Consider the following 21,377-nt stretch of genomic DNA (forward strand, 5'->3'; position numbering starts at 1 on the left):
TGCCTTTTGACCTCTTACTGTACCCTCTACACAGCTCCAGCCATGCTGACCCCGCCCTACCGTCTTTCCCAGCCTGCAACGGCAACAGCTACAACTGCTCTGGTCCACTGCAAGCACAGATCTCTAAGAAGCTGTGCAGGGGCCATCACACTCCAGGCAGGCCTTGCATCAGGTCTCTAAGCTCTAGTTCCAGTAGAACCGACACCTGTTCTTAGTACCATTGCATCCAGCACTATCCCCATACAAAACCGTATTTATAGGCCATTGCTCGTTCAAGCCTTAAGAGCCTCAGGATAACGCCACCAACCTTTATTGAGGGTTTCGAATGTAGCTGGCACTTTGCTGGGTGAAAGTTGTGGACATGCCAAGTGCCCTTCCACCTTCGAGTCCCCAGAGTCATTCCACCTCCCATGGTCATCGTGGCAGTTTATGTCTGGGCAGGTTGTCATACATGAAGGAAGAGCATTGCACAGTTGTCAAGAGAGCCTTTGCCCCGGCTTGAGCTCCAACCCCAGCAATGGTCTGTCCTTGTCCTCGCCTCTCCAGCATCATGCAAGACAGGTTCTCATCAGCAGAAACTGTAGTTGAGGCTGGGCAATGCCACTAGCTTTCTCTTCCCTCCACTGTTTCTGAAAGGATCAGTTTAGATGACGTGAATCCCAGGATGGTCACCACCGGCTGGCCTGGGACTTGTTCTGCAGCCTGAGGTTGGCATGATGACAATTCACGTTGGGAGATAAGCACAGCAGACATAGATTATAGAGGTCAATGTTGGGATGGGAAAAATAGCCACAGACTGCAGAGGGTCTTGCATCCCAGCTACTTAGTTCTTCAGTGTCTTGCCAGGACATTTGACTGTTTCATAACATTATCCTTCAACTGTCATGGAACCCAGAGGGACCCAAGAGACCCAGAATCCATGGCCATCATCCACAGTCCTAGCCTCTGGCCAGGCTATATGCAGTGCTCTCTTTAGAACTCAGGCCAAATGTCTTCTTTGGAGAAAAACAACAGGAAAAAAAAAATGAAGCTTTCAGTCACTAACAAGAGTGGCTCTTACGCTCTCTCTCTCTCTCTCTCTCTCTCTCTCTCTCTCTCTCTCTCTCTCTCTCCTACACACACGCCACATTCAGCAGAATTGCCTTCCTAGATACATATATACATGGACACACATGAACACATGTTCTCTGAGACACACTCTGGATTCTTCTAGAAGAAAGGAAGTAGTTTGAAAGGGCATAGGAAGTAGCCCAGAAATAGAAGTATTAGATTGATTTAATACTTCCTCTACTCAAAGGGTAGGATCAGTGGCTTCTGAAGAACCAAGTAGTGTGACCCCTGGTCTCTGGAGCCCAAATCACCATCTTCTTTGGCTGAATGGGTTCCTGCCCATCCCTAGTGTCTACCGAACTACTCCATGGTGCCATTTCTCAACGCATTGCCCCGGGTTCATCTTCCTTAGTGATACCCGATAGCTAGGGTCTTGGCTTTGGCCACTCCGTACTTAGCTCTGTCTCCACTGGCAACACATTCAAGCCATTATCGTTCTTTCTTGTTGTGGACTCAGATGGCCTGTTTCTTTAACTGCTCTGTCCTGAAGCTCTGTGGTCTCCTGGTTGCCACTAGAGGTAGTGCTTCCACTGACAGCAAACAGATGATAGATGGATATGGATTGATAGGCAGACTTCGTCTTCTCCATGCTGCTGCCAGTGTCCCAATCTGCGCCCCCTCCCTAGCCTGCGTTAGGGTTGAGGGGTATCAGAGGTGCCTGAAGAGGGTCCCACAGCCTCAAGAAGCTTCTGATGCTGCCGAAGATGCTTTCTCCTTTCATGTTCTCCAGTGACTTCACACACCAACTGGGCAGGGAAGGCTCCAGGAAGCCCCTTAAGCCAACCTAGAGAAAGAAAAACAGGCTTGTGGGGGAGCAGGGACAGAGGTTAGGTGACTGGGGAAGGAGGCCCCTGGGGTCTCAGGTCCTGTGGGTTGGGGATCAGTGGAGAAGCCGAGTGGAACATTCGACTTCAGTCACTACCACTCCTGGAAGTGACACCAGCATCTAAGAGGGTCTGTGGCTGTTCTATGTTGGGTCCTGCAATGACTGCTTCTGTTACTCAATCAGAAGAACTTCTGGGCTTGAGAGCTGCCTCAGCAGTTAAGAGAAATCAGTGCCCTTCCAGAGGACCCAGGTTTGATTCCCAGCACCCACAGCCATCTGTAATTCTGGTTTCAAGGGATCCAGTGCCGCCTTCTGACCCTGGCAGGTGCCAGGTATGCACATGTGTACAGATATACATGCAGGCAAAATACTCATCCACATAAAATAATAAAACAGGTAAATCTAGAAAAATAAATCTAAAAAAAAAAGAATTCTTGTAAGGGGATGCAAGATCTTATCTGTTATCACTGTGATCTCATTTGCTCCCAGCCCCATTTCTGGATCAGTCTAGGTACACTGACCTCCTTACAGTTCCTTTATTGCATAACAGGTCCTAGGCCTTTGCCCTGCTTGTGCCTTCCAGCTGGTCCACTCTTCGTACAGGCATCAAATACCTAGACTGAGGACCTCCGTCATGCGCACACATTGCCTCCTAGTGAGGTCTATCTCACCCTAACTACTGGAGATCCTACCAAACCCTAGAACTCCCTCCTTTCTTACTCTATCCTTTCTTCCATTGCATTCACCCCTTTCTAACATACTACATAAAATTTATACGTACTTATCCCATTTAGACTCGTTTTGTTTGAGACAGTGTCTTGCTATCTAGTTATGGCTGGTTTAGAATTCACTATGTAACCCAATCAAGCGGCAATCTGCAATCCTCCTGCTTTGACCTCCCTAGACCTGGGACTACACATATGAGCTATAAAATAAATTTACAGTACTTGAAATTCTTTTTTGAGAAAGGGTCTCAGCCAGGCAGTGGCAGCCCACATCTTTAATCCTAGCACTCGGGAGGCAGAGGCAGGCAGTTCTCTATGAGTTCAAGGCCAGCCTGGTCTACGGAGTGAGTGCCAGCACAGGCTGTCTTGGAAGGTGTTGATGGCTTTTTTTTGTTTGTTTTGTTTTGTTTTGTTTTTGAGACAGGGTTTCTCTTTGGCTATTGGAGGCTGTCCTGGAACTAGCTCTTGTAGACCAGGCTGGTCTCGAACTCACAGAGATCTGCCTGTCTCTGCCTCCCGAGTGCTGGGATTAAAGGCATGCGCCACCAACGCTTGGCTGTGTTGATGGCTTTGAACACAGCTCCTGGGAACACTCTGGTGGAGTATGGGTAACATTACAATGGGACCCTCATTCTTTTTAGTTGCCATCCCATATCCCCCTTAAGACTCACAGGACAGCTAGAGCTATACAGAGAAACCCTACTAAAGAGAGAGAGAGAGAGAGAGAGAGAGAGAGAGAGAGAGAGAGAGAGAGAGAAAGGATCTCATTATGTAATTCACTGGCCTGAAACTCACTGTGTAGACCAGGCTGGCCTTGAACTCGCAGAGATCTGATTGCCTGTGCCTCTCAAATGACATAACAGAGACCAACATCAGTGCCACCATGCCTGGCTCACTTAGCCTTCACTGTCTGCTTCCTCTGTTAGAAAGTGTACTCCAGGGCTGGGGTACAGCTCATTAGTACAGCACTTGCCTATCATGTGTAAGGCCTGGACTCGATCCCAGTACCGGAGCATGAAACATCATGTGTCCGGCTCTCGGTGTTCAATGAATATTTGTTGAATGAGTGTATGAAAGGTTCTCTCACCTTCAGGATTCTTGTGTGGATGCTTGCGGGGGACCTTGGAATCCAGACTTTGCCCCTCTGTCTTGGAAGGTGTTGATGGCTCTGAACACAGCTCCTGGGAACACTCTGGTGGAGTATGGGTAACATTACAATGGGACCCTCATTCTATTTTGTTGCCATCCCATATCCCCAGCAAGACTCACATTTCTTTCCCTCCTCCCTTTGGGAGATACTTACCACAGTCCTCATAGATGGTGTCTGGGGAACAGGGAAGGGGCCCTGGGGTGGGAAAAGCTCCTAGCCAGCGCTGCATGTCTGACCTAGTGGTGAACACAGGAGGGGGTTTACAGTTGGCCCAAGAGACACTCCTGGGGGATGAAATAGGGGCCATAGTGGAGAAAGAAGAACAATAGACTATAGAGTCTGGGAGGTTTGGCGACGGTCCTAAGGGTGGCTTGCCTGTTTGCAAGCTCGGTCAAGGCACCCAGGCGGGCCTCAAACTCATGGTCCCTCTACCTACCTCAGCCTCCCCAGTGCTCAGATTGTAAAAGTATCCCACCATACTTGTTTGTTCTCTTCTGCAGTGCTGGGGGTTGAATCCCGATTTCTCATTGCACACTAGGCAAACTCTCTACCACTGAGTCACATCCCCAGCCCCCAACAGTATTTTCTAGAAACATGACTCACAGTGAGGCTGCTTGGAGTAGCCTGTGGGTGGGGCGGCCCTGGTGGTTGCTTAGAAGAGAGAGGCGGAATGTAGGGGGTCCAGATGGGTCAGGAACCTGCTGGGCCTGCACCAGGGAGCGATGGGCATAGTCCAGAACCTGCAACCGCTGCCCACTACCCAGGGAAAAGGGCGTTCAGAGGAGAGCAGGCATGTCCTGCTAGGTGTCTCTTCCCTACCCCAGCTTGGGCTTCTTCCCCTCCCACGCAAGACCCACCTCTTGGGCTGAGTGATAAGCAGCAGATCACTGAAGAGCAGCAGACAAAGGGGTGTGAAGCGGGGACGGGAGTTGAAGAGCACACCCCCCCTCCGACATCCCAACTCTGTCAGTTCCCCCTGCAATTCCAGGCGACGTGACCAGGAGACCAGGGGTAGAGCCTGAGAGGAAAAGGAGAAGGGTTTTTAGCCTTACACCATGGTGAGGAAAGGAAAGATGGAGAGAGTCTGGGCAGGACTAACCTTGACCTTGTGGAAGCGCAACCTTTGGGTGAGTCGGATCAGCTCTTCGGTCTGCTTCATGCGCCCCACCTCAGCGCTGCAGCGCTCAATGATCTGGTGAGGGGAATCGAGTCACCCATCCCAGCAGCCACCTGTCCCCGTCCGCTTTACCACTTGGCACCTCATCCCTCCTCAGCTTCCATCCTACCCACCTTGCTCACAGCACCCAGGGCCTTCTGGGCATTCTCCTGGCGACTGGATCCCTCCTCGGTCTGGCCTAGGATATTCTGTAAACAAAGCGGAAGGGTGACTGAGATCCTCCATTCCCCTGAGATTCTGAGGTGCTGTGGACCCTGCCCAGATTTGCCAAATGTTCCATTTAGGATTCACAGGGCCCCCAAGAAAACCCTCGGCAAGGTCATGAGACCTACCAGCTGCCAGAGGCTGAGCAAGTCATATTACTTACTGCTCAGAGCCTCACTTTCCCCATTTATAAGATGGAGCTAATATCTACTTAGCGTGTTAATAATATTGTGAGGATTTGAGATGATATGTAAAGAGGATTCAGCATAGTCCTTGGCACACCGTAAATGCTGGGGTTAGGGGAGGCTTCTTCTTCTTCTTTTTTTTTTTTTTTCCTAATAATTACTAGCCTAACAATACAGCAGGGCAGTTAGGAATGCCTGGATTTCCATTTATTTCATTCTTAGTGTGTATGTTTTTCTGAGATTGCATTTTTGCTAAGCAGCCCTGACAGGCCTTGAACTCTGAATCTTTCTGCCCACCCTCTGGAACGCTGAGATTATAGGCATGCACCACCACACCTGGCTCCATCCATTATTTTTGCATGGCCTAGGCCAAGTTATGCAAACTGTACCCAGTATCCTCCTTTATAACGTCATGTAAACAATGGTTCCTGTTCTCACACACTTGTCACTGGGTTTATACAGGTATAAAACACTTAGAACTGGGCCTCGAACAGCACTCTCAGCAATCACTGAGTTAGTATGGTGTCATTGTTATCATGTTGTCTACATGGAGGCCAGATAAAGCTAAATAAAACTTAAGGAAGTTGGGTTAGAAGTCAATGGTAGGGTGTTTGTTTAGCATGAGTAAGGCATCAGTTTGATCCTCCGATAAACACACACACACACACACACACACACACACACACACACACAATTAAAAAAGAAGATAGTCTATACACACCTGTTATCCCAACACTCAAGAAGCTGAGGCAGAAGACTGCAAGTTTGAGGCTGGCCTGAGCTGCATAGTGAGTTCTAAAAAAAACACAACAAAAACAAACAAACAAAAACAAAAAAACCCAACAGCAAAAAACAAAGCCAACTATCTGAAAAGAAAAAGAAAAAAATAGTAGTAGTAGCATCTAGTTGGCCACTCTTCACATTAAGAGTCCAATTCTGGGGGGATGGAGAGATGGTTTAGGGGTTAAGAGCACTGGCTGCTTTTCCAGAGGACTTGGGTTCAATTCCCAGCACCCACATGAGAGTTCACAACTGTCTGTAACTCAGTTCCAGGGGTTCTGACACCCTCACATATACGTAGATGCAGGCAAAACACCAGTGCACATAAAATAAAAATAAATAAACTTTAAAAAAAATTCCAATGCTGGGCTGGAGAGATGGTTCAGAGTTTAAGAACACTGGCTGCCCTTCCAGAGGTCTTAAGTTCAATTCCCAGCAACCAATACGGTGGCTCACAACCATTTATAATGGGATTTGGTGCCCTCTTCTGGCATGAAGTCTCTGTCTGCAGATAGTGTACTGGTAGACATACATACAAACATACCAACACATACATACACACCATACACATACAAATAGATGTAAAAGAAGTGTCTGTAAAACCTCCATTTTTTTCCCTCAGTATTATTTAACTAAGGAACTTTTTTATTTATTTAAATTTTATTTAGTTAGTTGCACTGGAGATTATATCCAAGGCCTAGTCCAGTACACTCTAGGCAAGCTGTCTACCACTAAGCTACAGTGGTGGCTGCCCAGCCAGCCACCATAAAAACTGAATTGTTTGTTTGTTTGTTTTTTTGAGACAGGGTTTCTCTGTGTAGCTTTGGAGCCTATCCTGGCACTCGCTCTGGAGACCAGGCTGGCCTTGAACTCACAGAGATCGCCTGCCTCTGCCTCCTGAGTGCTGGTATTAAAGGCGTTTGCCACCAACGCCCGGCAAAAACTGAATTTTATAGAAACACTATAAATCTATGTATTTACCTTGGTCCCTTGAAGTTCACAAGCACTGGAATAGCTAAGGTTTATTTCTTCATTCCTCCCCCAAACCACTGTTTATCCCTCTGGAGATCTCAACTAGTTAGAGTCTGAGCCAAAGAAAGTCTAGAAGGCTTTGTCATTTAGGGAGCTGGGATTGGGAGATATTGCCCTGAGAGAATGTCTGTGGTCACGGTGGGATATGAAATGATAATGATGATAACTAGACCAGAGGCCTTGGAGAGAATTTCCATGGCAGGGTTGGTGGGAGGAGACAGGCACTAAGTACCTGCAGCAGCATCCGGAGCCGGGTGATACGCTGGAAGGGCAGGAGCAGGAAAGATGGCAGTGGGAGCCGCTCACATTTGGGGAGGCTCTGCAGCCTTCGCAGCTCCGCAGAGAAGCGCACATTAGTGTCCCTATAAAGAAAGCCCAGATGCCTAGGGGTTCCCTCAAGTAGGGTCCTGAACCCTGGCCTCAGCCTTAACATGACTTCACAGGTTCCTCTAACTCCGGGATACAGAAGTCCCCCTTCTCTGTAGCTTTGCTTTCGAAATTTCAATTACCCAACGCCATTAAATGGAACGTTCCAGAAACAAACAATTCATACATTTTCAAGTGAGTGCCTTTCTGACTAGCAATGATAAACTCTCAAGATGCCCCACCCTATCTCACCTGGAACACTAATATAATCCCTTTGTCCAGTGTACTCATGTATATATACTACCCACCCATCAATCACTTAGTAGCTGCCCTATCTTGTCAAACTGACTGTGGTGGTGTCATGGAGTTGTGTCTATGTAATCTTTAATTCACTTACTAACGTCCACAAGGTGCAAGAGTAGCAATGCTGACAGTTTTATTACATTACATTGCTCTGATTTTTCTATTATTAGCTATTGTTAATTAGCTACTGGGCATAATTCATAAGTCATTTTCTTAGATACGAACGTATAAGGTTTAGTACTATCCACCAGTGGTCTTGGAACACATTCCAAGGGAAAGGAGGAAATCACTGTACTCACATAAGGCGACTGTAGGTCTCCTCCTGATACTGCTGGTTCCGTACATAATCCACATACACTGAGAAAGGACCAACTGCATGGGCATGCACCACATCACACAGGTCACTGATGTGTGGGGAAGAACGAACACGGGACAGTAATGTTCCTAGAAACCTGAAAACAGAGAGGAAACAATTAATGGAGGGACAGAAAGTCCGGTTTTCCAGGGTTTTCAGGGAAGTGCTGAAAACTAACTAAGTCCATGGAAGGAAAGATCTAGAGGAGGGAGAAAGCTAAAGAGGATGCTAGGTAGCCCATAGCCCACATTCCTAAGACCCCACTGACCGCTCACTGACACCCTGGACTCGCTGCACATTGGAGAAAAGTGTGTGGTGATCCCGAGGAGTGAGCGTGTCCCGAAGAGCCCGGCTCAGGACGAAGGTGTCAGTCAGTAGCCTCAGGGAGCGTAGGTAGGAGGCCTCTGAGGTCACCACCTCAAACAGGCTCTAGACAGGAGAGCAGGGTCACAGTAGAAAGGCCAGTCACCTTACAAGCAGCCCAGGACTCAGGTCACATACTTCCTCTATCCCCTATTCCAGCCTTCTCAGTCCCACCGTGGGGTGGGGTACCCACCTCCTGCATGCGTCTTTCCTGGGGGCTTAGGCTCTCTAAGAGACCACTGGCTCGCACAGCCGGAAGCTCCTGCCACAGAGTATTTCGAGGTCCAGGAAGCCTGGAGAAGGTGGGAGCTTCTCCGGGATTAGCCGGAGAGGGGCCCCCATCCTCACCCACACCCCACAGCTCCTCTGACAGCACAGCTGCTCTGTAAGTCTGGTATAAAGGTTCTGGAAGGTAGACAGAGAACATCAGGGAGGTCCAGGGCCCAGAACCCTTCCCTCCTGCCTGTCACGGGAGAGACCTACCGTCCTGCAGGGGCAGCTCCCACTGCTCCTTCAACACCTCCAACCCTTCCTCATCCCTGTGGAGCAAGAAAAGAAGACTTGTGAGGTCCATTCTGTGGGTGTAGTTCACATGATACCAGAAGAGAGAGGTGCAGAACTCCTGTGCACATTGTATGATGGGATCCTGACAGCTCCCCAGATTAAACCCAGACACGCCTGTGCCGGTTGGAGGGGAGGCCCTAGGCAAATCAGGCCTCAAACATTCCTACTCTTTCAGCTTCTGAGCAGTAGATACTTCCAAGTCACTCCCTCCAGCCCTCACATTGTCTGTGTCTTCTATGTGACTTGGTGAAACTCTGGCAGTCAAGTTCTCACACCTGGGGCTCCCTGTCTCCCGTCTCCTAGTTACCAGCCATTCTCTCAAGCTAAAAACTGATATAGTCAATATTTTTCTAAACAAATGAATATACTTGGATTATTACTTCTAATAAGAAAAAAAAATAGCTGGGCGTTGGTGGTGCACGCTTTTAGTCCCAGAACTTGGAAGGCAGAGGCAGGTGGATCTCTGTGAGTTCAAGGCCAGCCTGGTCTACAAAGCGAGTTCCAGGCTCCAAAGCTACACAGAGAAACCCTGCCTCGAAAAACTAAAAAGAAAAAAAGAAAAAAATTAATCTAAGATGATTAGCAAGGCTGGAAAGCATAAGAGATGGCCTGGTTGCCAAATGGTTTTACCCAACAATCATTTTAATAGAGAGCTTGAGAAATGGCTCAGTGGTTAAGAGCATGTACTACTCTTGCAGAGGACCCGAGTTTGATTCCAGCACCCATATCAGGTGGCTTACAACTACCTGTAACTCAACCTACAGGGGAGATCCTACTGTTTGGGCCTCCATAAGTACCTGCAGATACACACAGGCACACACACACACACACATAATTAAAAATAAATCTTAAATAATTTTAGAGCAGAACTGGTGCATGCCTTTAATCTCAGCACTTGGGAGGCAGAAGCATGTGAGTCTATGTCAATTCCAGGCCAACCTGGTCTACATAGCAAGTTCCAAAGCTACAGAGAAACCCTGTCTCAAATAAATAAATAAAAAGCCTACCCTTAAAAAAAAAAGAAAGAGGGCTGGAGAGATGGCTCAGAGGTTAAGAGCACTGACTGCTCTTCCAGAGGTCCTGAGTTCAATTCCCAGCAACCACATGGTGGCTCACAACCATCCGTTATGAGCTCTGGCCCCCTCTTCTGGTGTGCAGATATACATGGAAGCAGAATGTTGTATACATAATAAATAAATAAATAAAATTTTTAAAAAAAGAAAGAAAAGAAATAACTTTAATAGACTCCCAAGCTAAAATAAAATAAAGCAGAGCTTGGAGCTGCCTTTGGGATTTTTGTTTGTTTGTTTGTTTGTTTGTTGCTTTGCTTTTGGGTGTTGTTTTGAAAATGAACTGTGATATGTATTTCAGGCTGGCCTCAACTCCTGTACCACTAAGCCTAGCTGGAGCCCAGATTTTTTGCAACATTATTCCTCAATAACCCCATGGAACAGAGTCAAGCTTATTTCTATTTCTTAGAGAAAGACTCTGAGCTGGGTATTGGTGGTGCATGCCTTTAGTCCCAGCACTCAGGAGGCAGAGGCAGGTGGATCTCTCTGAGTTCGAGGCCAGCCTGATCTACAGAGTGAGTTCCAGGACAGCCTCCTAAACAATACAGAGAAACCCTGTCTTGAAAAACCAAAAAGACTCTGAGACCCCCAAAAAAGAGAAGTTTTTTAAGGTTGCATAACTAATAAGGAACAGAGATCACATTAGAAACCTGGGCTCCTTGTGTCTGGAACCCTGACCCCTTTCCCCCTCTGCCCGGATAAGGTAGCACCCCCTGGGACTTGAAAGTTAGTCTGTCTGCCTTTGTATGAGAGCATGGTGAGGTGAGGAGAGAAGAGGGGAACATAGGTGGGGAGTTCGGTACCTTCCCTCCAAGGCTGCAGGAGGAACATTCTGAGGTGCTTCTTCAGGCCTGTCCCCTGGAGAGAGAACCCAGAGTGAGCAGAGCTAACCTCCAAGACCCCCAGCCCTTTTCAAGACGCTGAGCCTGAGCCCCAAGACTACCATTCCCCTCAATTCCTGAGCAGCAGCTGGGAGAAGAAAGGAAAAGATCAGGGCTTGGTAGGGTTATAGCTGGCCCCTCAGCCCCCACCCTGTGCCTTCAAAACGCAGAGCTCTTACTACTCCAGGCCCTGTCCCCTCTCCCGGCCTTCCACGTCCTTAACTCCCACGCCTTGTACCTGTTTGGATCCCATCTTCTGAAGGCAGTTCCGGGTCCGGCTGTGGAAGCTCCCCAGAGGTGCTGGTTTCCTGTCTAACTCGAGTTGGTTTGGGGGGCTTGAGGGGAGGCAGGAGTTTGCGCTCAGCAGTGGAGCGGTAAGATGTAAGGACAACTGGAGGGTGACTGATGATGGGTGGGTTGATGCGGGAGCGGGAGGCTCGCAGTGGGGATGCCCGGCAGGGGGCCCTGAGGATGTCATCAGAACTCCCCACAGGCACCCATCGGAGCTCCAGGCCAGGCTTTGCTACATGGCAGACACAGGGGCAGCATGGGGGGCAGGCCAAGACAGCATCTGTGACAGAAGGGCTTGTCTAAGGAAGTTCTTGGGGCCTGGCCCATCCCATCTGAGCTTCTTCCCCCACATAAAGGACCAATCCCAGGTATCTGTAGATCTCATCCACCCTGTCTGCAAACTCTGAGAAAACAAATTTTCCAAACACCAAATCTACTTTAGAAATGCTAGCCTTTTAAAGTGCACCATATGCTTACCTGGAGGGCCATTCTCCTGGGACCCATTCCCGGAAAGGACGGCTTGGAGAGTCTCTCTCTCCCCATTCACATCCGTGCCCCCTTGAGAGCATCGCTCCAGGGAATCTGAGGACTGGGCTTTGCCTTCAGCCCCCCATTCAAACTTGCCGGCCAATCTACGAACCGTGCCAGGGGCCGAGGCAGAGCCATCCTGGAGAGGCATAGGGAGCGTGCCAGGGGCCGAGGCAGAGCCATCCTGGAGAGGCATAGGGAGCGAGGGCACACGTGTTCGTGTTCGGGGAGACCCAGAGGGCTTGGGTGGAGGCACTGGAGAGCAGGGAGCTGGCTCTGGGGAGACAGAACGCCGGGACACTGGGCTGGGACTGGGTGTGCTGGAAGGAGAGTCAGGAGAAGTCTGAGAGTCCAGGCTGGTTCTAGAAACTGAGGGGGGTAGAAGGGCAGGGGGCTTCAGGGAAGACGTGGGGGGCTCCCAGAAGATGGAGGTGCACATTGAGGCTGATGCATCATTGGGAATTTGAGGAAGTGCCTTCGAAGAGGAGCCATTGTGGGGAGGCCCCGGAGAGTGTGGAGCCCGATGGCGAGAAGGGGGGCGCGGGCGGATGATCCGAGGGGGCTTCAGCGTAGGGGGCGTTGCTGCAGGAAGGGACTGGGCTGACATCGTCTTCTGAGTGTTTCCAAGGAGGGAGGTGTTCTGTGGAAGTCATTCCCTGAGGAGGGTGGAGAGAGAACGTGCCCCTCAGTAGCCCCCTGGTGGGTAGTCTGAGGAGGTCTGAAACTTATGTTTTTGAGTCAGGAGAGGACATTGGTACACTTCCCTCCCTTCCTCCTCATCATACTGTCTTTCTTCACTTCTGACCCCTGCTCATCCTACTCCTGGACCCTCCTGGGCAGCTTTTCTTTTTCAAGGTCCTCCTGCCTCAACCTCCAGAGTGCTGGCATTACAGGCTTGTGCTGCCATGGCCAGCTTCTCTACCCTTTGACTTTTGCTGCCAATCAGGTCAGTGGAGCTAAGAACAAGCTGTTGGGGAGGATGGGAAGGCAAGGGTAGCAGAGAATCAGTAAGATGCAGTGAAAAAACTCAGCGTGCTGGTACAGTCACTATGTGTAGGAGTTTATGTGAGTTGGTGTGCACCGTTGTCTAGTGCTGAATGAGCGAGAGTTGAGTGTGCCCTGCGGAAGCGAGGGGTCAACACTGGCTTGTCACAGACATATCAAGAAGTGTGTGTGTGGTGTGAGTATGGTGTACATGTTCTTGTCTATCTGGGTAAAGCATGTGTGTACACACATAAACACACACAGGCACGCACACGTGCAAGCCAGTGCCTGAGCCAGGGATGTATCACTGTTTCCCTGCTCTGACTGCCCCTCCCCCTCCCATTTCCCAGTTCCTCTCTCCGGACTCTCCCTTTCCGGATTATTTTTAGTCTCCTTTTCCTGCCATGAAGATTCCTGGCGCCTCTGACCACAGGAGACCAGGGGCCACAGCCTGGTCTCTTCTGCCCCCATCCTCTTATCCTTGCCACACCTGGGTCTGGTCACAGAGAGAAGCTCCAGTGGAAGGCTGGGTCCTGCCCGGATGCCTGGGATGTGGCCACAAGCCCCGGCCAAAGCATAGAACCAACAGCACTGGGACCGGGGACCTGTGCTTCTCTTCCTCTTGACAAGGAGGATTCGGACCAGAGCTGGGACACAGGAGAGCCCCTAAATTCCCTGTATGATCAGAAGTCATAGCCTTCCAGGTCCTCAGTGAGGTTCTTGAGAAAAGATGGGCATTGGGGACCCCTTAGATTGCAGCTCATTCAGTGGCCCCTACCTGCTGCCTGGAAGCCCCTCACTGAGTGGTCTCCTGCTCCCAGCCTTTGCCCCTTCAGGGAACTCACTCTCTCCCATCCCAGGTACCTGCTTTTGCTTCCTTCCCCACTCCCAGCTCAAGCCTTTTACAGGGCTGAGACAGTTGGGGGACCCCAAGCACTTACCCTCCAGTTCCCTCCACTCTCAGTCACCTCCTAGGGTTGAGTGAGTTGGGGCAGGAAACAGGAATCCGATCCTCCTCCCAACCGGACACCCCCCCACCAACCTCACCACACTCCACATGCGCACACTGGGCCCTAGAGGATGTGAGGAATCCCGCGTCCAAGGTGTCAGAGGTTAGAAAAGGCTGGCACTCAGGTATGGAGAGAGAGCACTTTGTGCTCGCACCCGCACCTGTAGGGCTGTGTGGCTGGCAAGAGTTCCGGTGAGAATGGGGTGGTCCTGGCAAGCTTGGCTGGCAGTACCACACGCCCATCCTCATACCTCCCTCTCAGCTAAGGGGTGTCTCTGGCCATCGTTCTACCTTTTGCACAACTGTCTGTCTCCCCAACTTCCAACCTATTGCCTTGGTGTGAGCCAACCACACTTTGTACAGAGGGAACCTCGCTTCTCCCCGCTCCCATCCGCAGCCCCCGCCCCAGGAATTACCTTTATGGTTTGGGGTAATTTCTGTTTCCAGCCTATCTTCCTGGCCCCTTGGAGCACCAAATGTTGCCCAACATCTCCAAATAAATGTCCCTGCTTCTCTGGGGCGGGAACTGGAGGTCCAGATTTCCATCTCCACAGAGGAAGCCAGTTCCTCAGCCCCACCCAGCCATTGTGTCAGGCCAGGGGTGGGGGTGTGGAGGGAGGTGGGGAAGGGGATCTTCCAGATTCCCGGGGTGACCTGTCTGCGTTCCCAGTTTCTCCTCTGACTCCCTGTCCCACTGGGAGGTGTCCACAGTGACTGGCCAGGAAGTCATGCCTGGGAAGGACAGGTTGTGGAGTGCCCCCCACCACATACTTTAATTTGCTCTCTGATTGGGAAACTGAGTTTCCAGGGCTGGGAGTGTGTGATAAAAACAGCTGAAAGGGGTGGAGTGAACCACACCCCAGCCTGGGAAGGAGATTGATGGAAGTTGCAGTGGGCTGGTCAAGAGAGGCCCCCATTACACGTCATTGGCATGGGCACGCATCCATAAATAAATACCAAGCCAGGCTCTGAGAAGTGGGTCCGGTAAGCTACTATTGAAAGACGTTTTAAACTCCTTTTTGCTCAATGTAAGCAATGTACCCTGTTTCCTAGCTTCTACCTTCAGGCCTGCTCCTAACTAAGGATCTTCAGAGTTGTGCCTGATGCCTGGAAATCTTCCCAAGACATCTCCTTGAAGCATTCCTTCACCTCCTCTGGCAGTTGGAAGAAACCCTCTCAAACAGGTCTGCCTGGCCACTCTAAAATTTCAATCCATTGGGCTATTTGGTGAGGCCTTGCCTCAGAAAAAAAAAAAAAAGAGGGGTGGGGGGACGGGCTGTGGTGGTGTATGCCTTTAATTCCAGCACTCGGGGAGGCAAAGGCAGGTGGATCTCTGTGAGTTCGAGACCAGCCTGGTTTACGAGAGCTAGTTCCAGGACAGCCTCCAAAGCCACAGAGAAACCCTGTCTCAAAAAAAAAAAAAAAAAAAGGAAAAAAGAAAAGGCAATCCAGGTTAAAGGTGTGGATCATCAGTAGACCTCCTGTCAAGCATTTTGTGAGGCTCTGAGTGTTACAAAGGAAAAGAAAGGAAACGATTAAGGGGACTAGAGAGATGGCTCTGTGGTTAAGAGCTCTTCCTAAGGACTTGAGTTCAGTTCCCAACAGGTTGTGGCTCACCTATAACTCCAGTCACAAAGGATCCCACAGACACCCTCATCTAGCCCCAAAGGGCACCCACAGACAGCATACATACACATAGACACACACATGCACAGGAATAAAAATAATCATTAAAAAAAAAAAGAGGGATTGGAGAGATAGCTCAGCAGTTAAGAGCACTGACTGCTCTTCCAGAAAACCCGGGTTCAGTTCCCAGTACCCAGGTGGCAGTTCACAACTGTCCATAACTCCAGAATCCAACACACTCACACAGACATTCATGCAGGCAAAATACCAATGCACATAAAAATAAAAATAAATTATTAAAAAGAGAAGAAGGAAGTAAGGTCTGAGAGATGGCTCAGCAGCTAAAGCACACTGCTGTTCCAGAGGGTGCAGGTTCAGTTCTCCGCACCCACACTGAGCAGCTCGTATCTGCCTGCATCTCCAGTTTCTGGGGGAATCTACCACTCTGGCCCTCACAGGCACCTGTACTCATATGCACATATTCATATAAAAAGCACGTACACACATGCTCATACACACAATTAAAAATAAAATATTTTTCAAAAGAAGGAGCCAGGCGGGATGGAGAGATGGCTCAGCGATTAAGAGCACAAACTGCTGCTCTTCCAGAGGTCCTGAGTTCAATTCCCAGCAACCACATGCTGGCTCACGACCATCGGTTATAAGATCTGGTGCCCTCTTCTGGTGTGCAGATATACATGGAAGCAGAATGTTGTATACATAATAAATAAATAAAATCTTAAAAAAAAAAAGAAGGAGGAGGAGCCAGGTATAGCGGCACATGCCTTTAATCCCAGCACTTGAAAGGTGGAGGCAGGTGGATCTCTAGGAGATAAAGGCCAGCCTGGTCTACATAGTTCCAGGACAGCCAGAGACTCTGTCTCAAAAAAATACAATAAAACAAGAAAATAAGAAGGAAATAAACAAAGGAGAAAAAAGAAAGATGGCTAGGGGTGGTAAAGCATGCCTACAATCCCAGCACTTGAGAAAAAGAAATAAATTTCTATCCACTATACCATACCATATTTCCACGCTTCCTTTGTGTGTGTGTTACATGTGTATTTTAGTGTGTTTGCACATGTGCGAGTTTGCATGGGTTCATATGCATATGGCTGCACATGTGATTAGAAGTCAGAGGTAGAGGGGCTGGAGAGATGGCTCAGAGGTTAAGAGCACTGACTGCTCTTCCAGAGGTCCTGAGTTCAATTCCCAGCAACCACATGGTGGCTCACAACCATCCCTTATGAGAGCTGGTGCCCTCTTCTGGTGTGCAGATATACATGGAAGCAGAATGTTGCATACATAATAAGTAAATCTTTAAAAAAAGCTTCCTTTAAAAAAAAAAAAAGAAGTCAGAGGTAGACATGGTGTGTCTTCCTTGATGGCTCATCATCTTATATATATTGAAACAAGGCCTCTCACTAAACCCTGGAGCTTGCTAGTTCAGCTAGCCAGTTTACCTGAGAGGCCTCTGGGATTACCTGGCATTCGTGTTGATCTAAACCTAGGTCCTCACATTTGTGCATCAAGCAGTTCACCCTTGAATCATCTCTCAGCCCCAACATTCCTTCTTTCCATGGCAATCCTACTGGTACCACCACGTATGCTGCATTTACACACTGTGTTATACTTACAGTGAATCCTCTCTTTATATTAGAAAGTAATCCCAAAGACGGGATCTCTATTTGTTTTATTTAATGATGTAATGTATCCCAAAAGTTCTGAAACTAGGTCAGGTATACAATAGGTACTCAACAGAAGCTTGCTTTATTTATTTATTTATTTATTTTGGTTTTTCGAGACAGGGTTTCTCTCTGTAACTTTGGAGCCTGTCCTGGAACTAGCTCTGTAGACCAGGCTGGCCTCAAACTCACAGAGATCCACCTGCCTCTGCCTCCCGAGTGCTGGGATTAAAGGCGTGCGCCACCAATACCTGGCCAGAAGCTTAATTTTTACTTTGTTTTGTTTTTTGAGAGAAGGGTCTCTCTAGGTTGCCCAGTCTGTTCCTGAACTCCTGGGCCCAGGTAATCCTCCTATCCCAGCCTCCCGAATGTTTGGCTATAACTACTGCAGACACTTATCACTGTGCCGGGCAGCTGCTTACCATTTGGTGATCTAAGTGGAAATGAACCTTTACCACAGTGTGGTCTTTCTCTTATCCTTGTTCTTCACAGCATATCTATGATGTGTGTTGAGTACATTAGTTTCCCATTAGACCACATCCTAGAGCCAAGCACTCACCCAGCCCCCATCTCTAGGTCCTTTAGGTATTTAAGGACAAATGCCTTATCCTAAGAGTCTTGGACAGCCCAGCAAGAAAACTAGACACTTAGCCTGGCAGTGGTGGCACACGCCTTTATTCCCAGCACTTGGGAGGCAGAGGCAGATAGATCTCTGTGAGTTCGGGGCCAGCCTGGTCTACAGAGTGAGTTCCAAGACAGCCAGATGGTTTCAAAGAGAAACCCTGTCTTAAGAAAAACCAAAAAAGAAAACTAGTGCTTTCATAGCCAAATAAGTCATATGTTCATTTATTTTGACTGAAATGTTAGGGGGTTTTGTTTTGTTTGAGTGTGTATTTATTTGAAGGTGAGTTTTTTTGTTTTGTTTTTAGTTTTGCTACTTACAAAAGTAACATTGTAAAGGTAACTCAGGATAGCACCAGGGAGCTGAGGCAGAAAGATGATGTTGAACTGCCACCAGGTGGAGTCTGAGCATTATGGTGTCTCACTGACAGACAAAATGAACCTGACCAGGCAGAGCTGGAGAAGACAGCCCCATGCCTTCAAAGACATCGCACCTTCCTCTACTGTACCATGGCTTTCTCACTGGCATCTGGGACCTTTATGCTCCCTCTCCAGCTCTTCTCAAATCTGTTGAAGGACTTTGGGGAGAGTAACCCTTTTACAGTAAACAAGATAGCATAACAGGACTGGAAAGATGGCTCAGTGGTTAAAGCACTTGCTGCTCTTGCAGAGGACCGAGATTCGGTTCCCAGCACCCACATGGTGGCTCACAAACTCCCTTTAACTCCAGTTCCAGGAAATCCAATGTCTCTTTGAACCCTCGGGGCCACCAGCCATGCATGTGTTGCAAATACATAAATGAGGGTAAAACACTCGTATACATAAAAACTAAAAATAAATAAAAAAAAACCAACAAAATTAATCTGGGCACAGTGGTGCATGCCTTTAATTACAGCACCTAGGAGACAGTTTAATCTCTTTGAATTTGAGACCAGCCTGGTCTGCATAGCTAGTACCAGACCAACCAGGGCTACACAGTGGGACCCTGTTTTAACAAGAATAAAACAAGCCTGGTGGTGGTGGCACACGCCTTTAATTCCAGTACTCTGGAGACAGAGGCAGGTGGATCTCTGTGAGTTCCAGGCCAGGCTGGTCTACAGAGTGAGTTCCCAGACAGGCTCCAAAACTACACAGAGAAACCCTGGCTTGAAAAACCAAAAAAAAAAAAAAAAAAAAAAAAAAAAAAAAAAAAAAAGAGCTGAAGAATCATATGTCAGCATATATAGTTACATATATGTGAGGGAACAACATGCTCATATGTCAGGTTGGGAGAATTAGGGAGCCAGGCATCTGCTCTCATATCTTCCCTACCACAGTGGACTCCATCCCTGAGCCATGGATAAAATAACCTTTTCCTCCCTTATGTAGTTATTGTTTTCCTGGCAGGTAAAGGCATTTGGTATGTGGTCCTGGTGACCTGGGTAAATCCCTGGAACCCACCTAAAGAAACAAATGGCACAAAGTTGTCCTCTGACCTCCACTTGCATGCTGTGGCATTTGTCTTTGTACATGGGCACAGGAATAGGTACACACACACACACACACACACACAAATAATATTAATGATAATATTATTCAAAAATGTTCAAAAGACCAACATGAGGGCTGGGAACATCTCTCAGTGGTTAAGAGTGGCTTCTCTTCCAGAGGACCAGGGTTCAATTCCCAGCACCCACACAGCAGCTCACAACTGTCTGTAACTCCAGTTCCATGTATTCAACACCCACATATGATATACATGCAAGCAAAAACACGTAAAATAAAAATAAATAATCTTTTTATTTTTTGGAGACACAGTTTCTCTGTGTAACAGTCCTGGCTGTCCTGGAACTCGCTTTATAGACCAGGTTGGCCTCAAACTCATTGAGATCTGCCTGCCCCTGCCTACCAAGTGCTAGGAATAAAGGCAAGTGCCACTACCACCCGGCTCAGAAATAAATAATTTTTAAAAAAATCAGTGTGAGGCTTCAGGGACCAAGAATGGAATGGTATGCTTTAAAAGTGATGTATTTGGTCAGACATAGTGGCACATGCCTTTAATCCCAGCACTCAAGAGGAGGACACAGGAGGATCTCTGTGAGTTCCAGGCCAGCCTGGGCTACTTTGTGAGTTCCAGGGCAGCCAGGGCTAGGGCTATGTAGAGAGAACCTGACCAAAAAAAAAAAAAAAAGCAAGTGCTTGGGTGTCAGGTTGAAGAGGGTGAATCATGATGTTTTTAATCTTCAGTGTCAACTTGAGTAGACTTAAAATCACCCAGGAAACATACTCTGGTTCTATCTGTGAGAACATTCTCCAGGAAGATTAGATTTTTGGAGGGCACTGAATACAGATGGCATTGTCCAGTGGGCTAGGATTCTGGACTGAATTTTTTGGTTTTTCGAGACAGGGTTTCTCTGCATTGCTTTGGAGGTTGTCCTGGAACTCCATCTGTAGACCAGGCTGGCCTTGAACTCACAGAGACCTGCCTGCCTCTGCCTCCCGAGTGCTGGGACTAAAGGCGTGCGTCACCAACGCCCGGCTGGACTGAATTTTTTAAATGTAAAAAAAGTCAGTTGAGCACTAACATTCTCTAACATTCTTTTTTTCTCTGCTTCCTTACTGGATACAGGGAGCAGGCTTGCCTGTCAAGATGGACTCTAATCTTTGAGCCATAATCCTGAATGTACTGTTTCTCCCTTAACTTTTTTTTTTTTTTTTTTTTGAGGCATGTGACCACAGCAAGGAGAAAATTAAGCAGTGTGTGGTCCAAGGCTGGAAGCCTGCATCTGGTGATGGCTTTTAAATTTCTGCGGTGCTACTGGTGGAACTCAGTGTCTCGCACACTCTAGACAGGTGCTCTACCATGGAGCTACACAGAAGCTCTTCTTAAGACATAAGTTCACTATGTAGCTCTGGCTGTCCTTAAACTGCAGATTCTCCTGCCACAGCTTCCTAAGGGGTGATAATGCTGACAGCTGCCCCCCCCCCCCGCCCCGCGCTGCCTTCTGCTTTTTGGCTGGAAGGTCTGCATTCCCAGAGCTACTACAGTGACGCCATGCTTTCTACTTCCTGTGGTTCTCTATTTTACCTCCCAGGAAGAAGGATGAAACAGGGATGTCCCCTGCTGATCATGGAGTCCCTTTCCAAAGGGATTTGTATTCTCTCTAAGGCTACAAGGTTAGGATGCTGATCTGTGAGATCTGTGACCATTATGCTGCCTTAATAGAAATTCTAGAATTAGTTGAGAGTATAGCTCAGTAGATTATTGCTTGTCTAGTATGTGCAAGCCCATGAATTCCATGAATTTGGGAACAAATAGTTCCCCAAATTTATTTATATAGCTATAATATAATAATATTATTATATATACATATATGTGTACATACATCCTTATATACTAATTGTATATATACATAATTATATATATACATATATACATACATATATATATATATATATATATATATATATATATTTCATACTGGGTATGTGGAGCATGCCTTTCAGTCCAGCACTCAGTTGAATCTCTGTGAGTTTGAAGCCAGCCTGGTCTACATGTTGAGTGC

At 48.0% G+C, this 21,377-nt stretch overlaps 1 protein-coding gene across 2 annotated transcripts; it reads right to left on the reverse strand.

Annotated features, from left to right (window-relative positions):
- Positions 1–287: 287 nt before the first annotated feature.
- Positions 288–12,549, reverse strand: Arhgef15 (Rho guanine nucleotide exchange factor 15). 2 transcript variants are annotated; one of them, XM_035448188.1, is made up of 16 exons: positions 11,860–12,549; positions 11,323–11,662; positions 11,271–11,281; positions 11,014–11,068; positions 9,060–9,115; positions 8,770–8,981; positions 8,482–8,642; positions 8,158–8,310; positions 7,422–7,551; positions 5,102–5,176; positions 4,911–5,003; positions 4,669–4,829; positions 4,415–4,567; positions 3,965–4,047; positions 3,749–3,853; positions 288–1,894 (listed from the first exon to the last, which is right to left on the reverse strand). In XM_035448188.1, the coding sequence occupies exons 1-16, from the start codon at positions 12,515–12,517 to the stop codon at positions 1,743–1,745; spliced, it is 2,598 nt and encodes an 865-aa protein (XP_035304079.1). In that variant the 5' UTR covers positions 12,518–12,549; the 3' UTR covers positions 288–1,742. The 2 variants fall into 2 exon arrangements, with proteins under 2 accessions (XP_035304079.1, XP_035304078.1); XM_035448187.1 differs by lacking the exon at positions 11,271–11,281 and having other exon boundaries at positions 11,330–11,662.
- Between the last annotated feature and the right edge of the window lie 8,828 nt (positions 12,550–21,377).

Source organism: Cricetulus griseus, chromosome 7, assembly GCF_003668045.3.
Source record: "Cricetulus griseus strain 17A/GY chromosome 7, alternate assembly CriGri-PICRH-1.0, whole genome shotgun sequence".
Classification (NCBI taxonomy): Eukaryota; Metazoa; Chordata; class Mammalia; order Rodentia; family Cricetidae; genus Cricetulus; species Cricetulus griseus.

What these genes read in the sequence shown, in the direction of transcription:
- Arhgef15 (XM_035448188.1), bottom strand. Translation starts at nt 12,517, where the DNA reads ATGTCAGCCCAGTCCCTTCCTGCAGCAACGCCCCCTACGCTGAAGCCC. An exon ending in CCCTGGGTGCTGTGAGCAAG is followed by an intron (nt 5,004 to 5,101) that starts GTGGGTAGGATG and finishes TCCCCTCACCAG; the next exon opens with ATCATTGAGCGCTGCAGCGC. An exon ending in CTACTCCAAGCAGCCTCACT is followed by an intron (nt 4,048 to 4,414) that starts GTGAGTCATGTT and finishes GTTCACCACTAG; the next exon opens with GTCAGACATGCAGCGCTGGC.